At 40.1% G+C, this 2,083-nt stretch overlaps 1 protein-coding gene across 1 annotated transcript; it reads right to left on the bottom strand.

Moving 5' to 3' along the window:
* Positions 1 to 1,017: 1,017 nt before the first annotated feature.
* On the bottom strand, positions 1,018 to 1,875 carry LOC143541985 (uncharacterized). Its single transcript, XM_077034656.1, has one exon. It carries the CDS (start codon positions 1,873 to 1,875, stop codon positions 1,018 to 1,020), a length of 858 nt encoding a protein of 285 aa, XP_076890771.1.
* Between the last annotated feature and the right edge of the window lie 208 nt (positions 1,876 to 2,083).

Raw genomic sequence — 2,083 nt, 5'->3', positions numbered from 1 at the left:
TTATAAGATATAAAAAACCAAGAAGGTTAAAACAATCTCAAGAACCTTTTCAAATAATTCTTTGCTAAAAGCTTCTCTTTCTTTGACTTTGAATTCGAAAATAAATCCATGGGTAAAGTTTGCAAAGCATTTGAGCTTTGAACAGGGGCCACAATGGGACGGGTTTAGGTGTTCCTAAACCCGTACCGGATTATTAAAGTCCGTCCTAAACCCATTGGGTATACCAGCGGGTTTACTAAAATACTCGTTAGGTATACCCGGCTCAAAAGATGATCACGTAATATAACAGAGCAAATAATTAAACATTTCATGGATCTAAAGATGATCCAAGTATTCATCGAAATTAATCGAGCCATCTTTTCATACTAACTGCAAGGTGCAACGGCAACTTTCTTATCATTACCATCTTTCACTAGTCCTAAGAGGCTAAAACACAAATACAATAAAGTATCAACCATAAAAACTAATAATATATAACAAAAGATTATTATTCAAACGGACAAACAATAACGAGCTCTTATCACTTGTATATCTATGCGTAAAAAGACCGGGATCAACAGGTAGCTTTGAAGTATCTTATAACAGTTAAAAGTACGCCAAACGGTTTTAATCCCCCTTCATAATTTGGTACGATTTGATTCTGGCAAGTTTCATTCAAAAAAATATAATAAAAACACACAAAGAATACGACTATTTAATGTCTTAAATTAAATAAATATAGAATGCAGAATTGGTATAAATTAAGCAGATCATAACACCTAAGTTTGCTTAATGCAAGATTCTTGAATAAAAATTTTACATAAAACAAAAAAAGTAAGAAGCAACTTAACATTAGCACCAACTTGGTTCGATCCACGCATGAGGGCTGAGAATATATTTTGTTCCTAGGAAATCCCCAAAACTGTCTTCTTCGACCTTTCTACCATCGAACGTGTGATACCTGCATGTTTCAAGAGAATAGAACACTATCTTCCCGTTCTTCGAGTGTAATCGTGGAAAGTAGATCTTGTTCTCCATTTATGGTGTTTCCGCTTCCACGCACAAACACGTTGCACCACAAATATATATCATACGCCTTCCTAAACCATATAGTCTCTCCCATTCTTGTGTTGTCTGACTCAGCTTGAACACCTCAACCGATTCTCCATACTCATCCACTCGGACTAGTAACAGACGATGCTCATCATCATCACATTTCACTAGAAAACATTGTGCCTCTGAAGGACAACCACTCGGGGCTTCGGCTACAACTTCCCAAAACCTATCCCCTTCCTCCCATAATCTGTAAACATCAAGTCTCCCCCCTGCTTCTAAGACATACACATGGCTGTTATCAAATAATATTGGAAAAGAAACGGAACGTGGAACAGCTTCATCAAAATCCGTATATGTCCCGACCCATTCTGGCCCCAAATTTACAAAGTGGACGAAAGCACCTAGCGTGCGTTTTGCTATGAGCCCAAAAACCGTACAGAACGGGGAAGTTGGTGGCGCTGAGAAACAAATGCTTGTTATGTAACCATGTTGTGGAAACATATGGATATCATTTGTGAAGGGGTTAAACAACATCACAGTGTGCGGGATGTGCGAGAGATTATAAACCAGCAACCAACCATATATGGAACAACGTATTCGCACATCGCCAATCAGTTCTTGAGGTGTTTTCATAAAGTATTTGTCACCGGACATTGGATCTGTAAAAGTGATGATGCCTCGCAGTGTGTCAAACATTATCAGCCATGGTGAAGGTAGTGAGTATGAGTGCAGCCTCCTTAGTGATGTAATGTTACTCCACCGAATCACCGGTGCTGCTAATCGACAGCGTCTGCATGTAGCTAGGAAGTTAAGATATTCGACCCCAACACAGATCTCCATGATTATCTTCAGAACATCAAACGGGATGTTGAATAGGGGATAACTCCTTGTGCTGTTGAAGAGGTAGGTCCCAGCAGGGCTCAGTTGGTCCCGCATGACTCACCTTGAACAGGGATGTCTGCGCAAAGACCATCTACTCCCGCAGGACCCACCATGCTCAGAGAAGCCTACGCGCAGTATGCAAGCTGCATACGCAGGGAAAAGCCTC

The sequence above is a fragment of the Bidens hawaiensis genome, unplaced genomic scaffold (genome assembly GCF_021521415.1).
Source record: "Bidens hawaiensis isolate Kalapana, Puna unplaced genomic scaffold, B.hawaiensis_p1.1 tig00012728_1, whole genome shotgun sequence".
Classification (NCBI taxonomy): domain Eukaryota; kingdom Viridiplantae; phylum Streptophyta; class Magnoliopsida; order Asterales; family Asteraceae; genus Bidens; species Bidens hawaiensis.
This window is presented reverse-complemented; position numbering and strand designations above follow the sequence as displayed.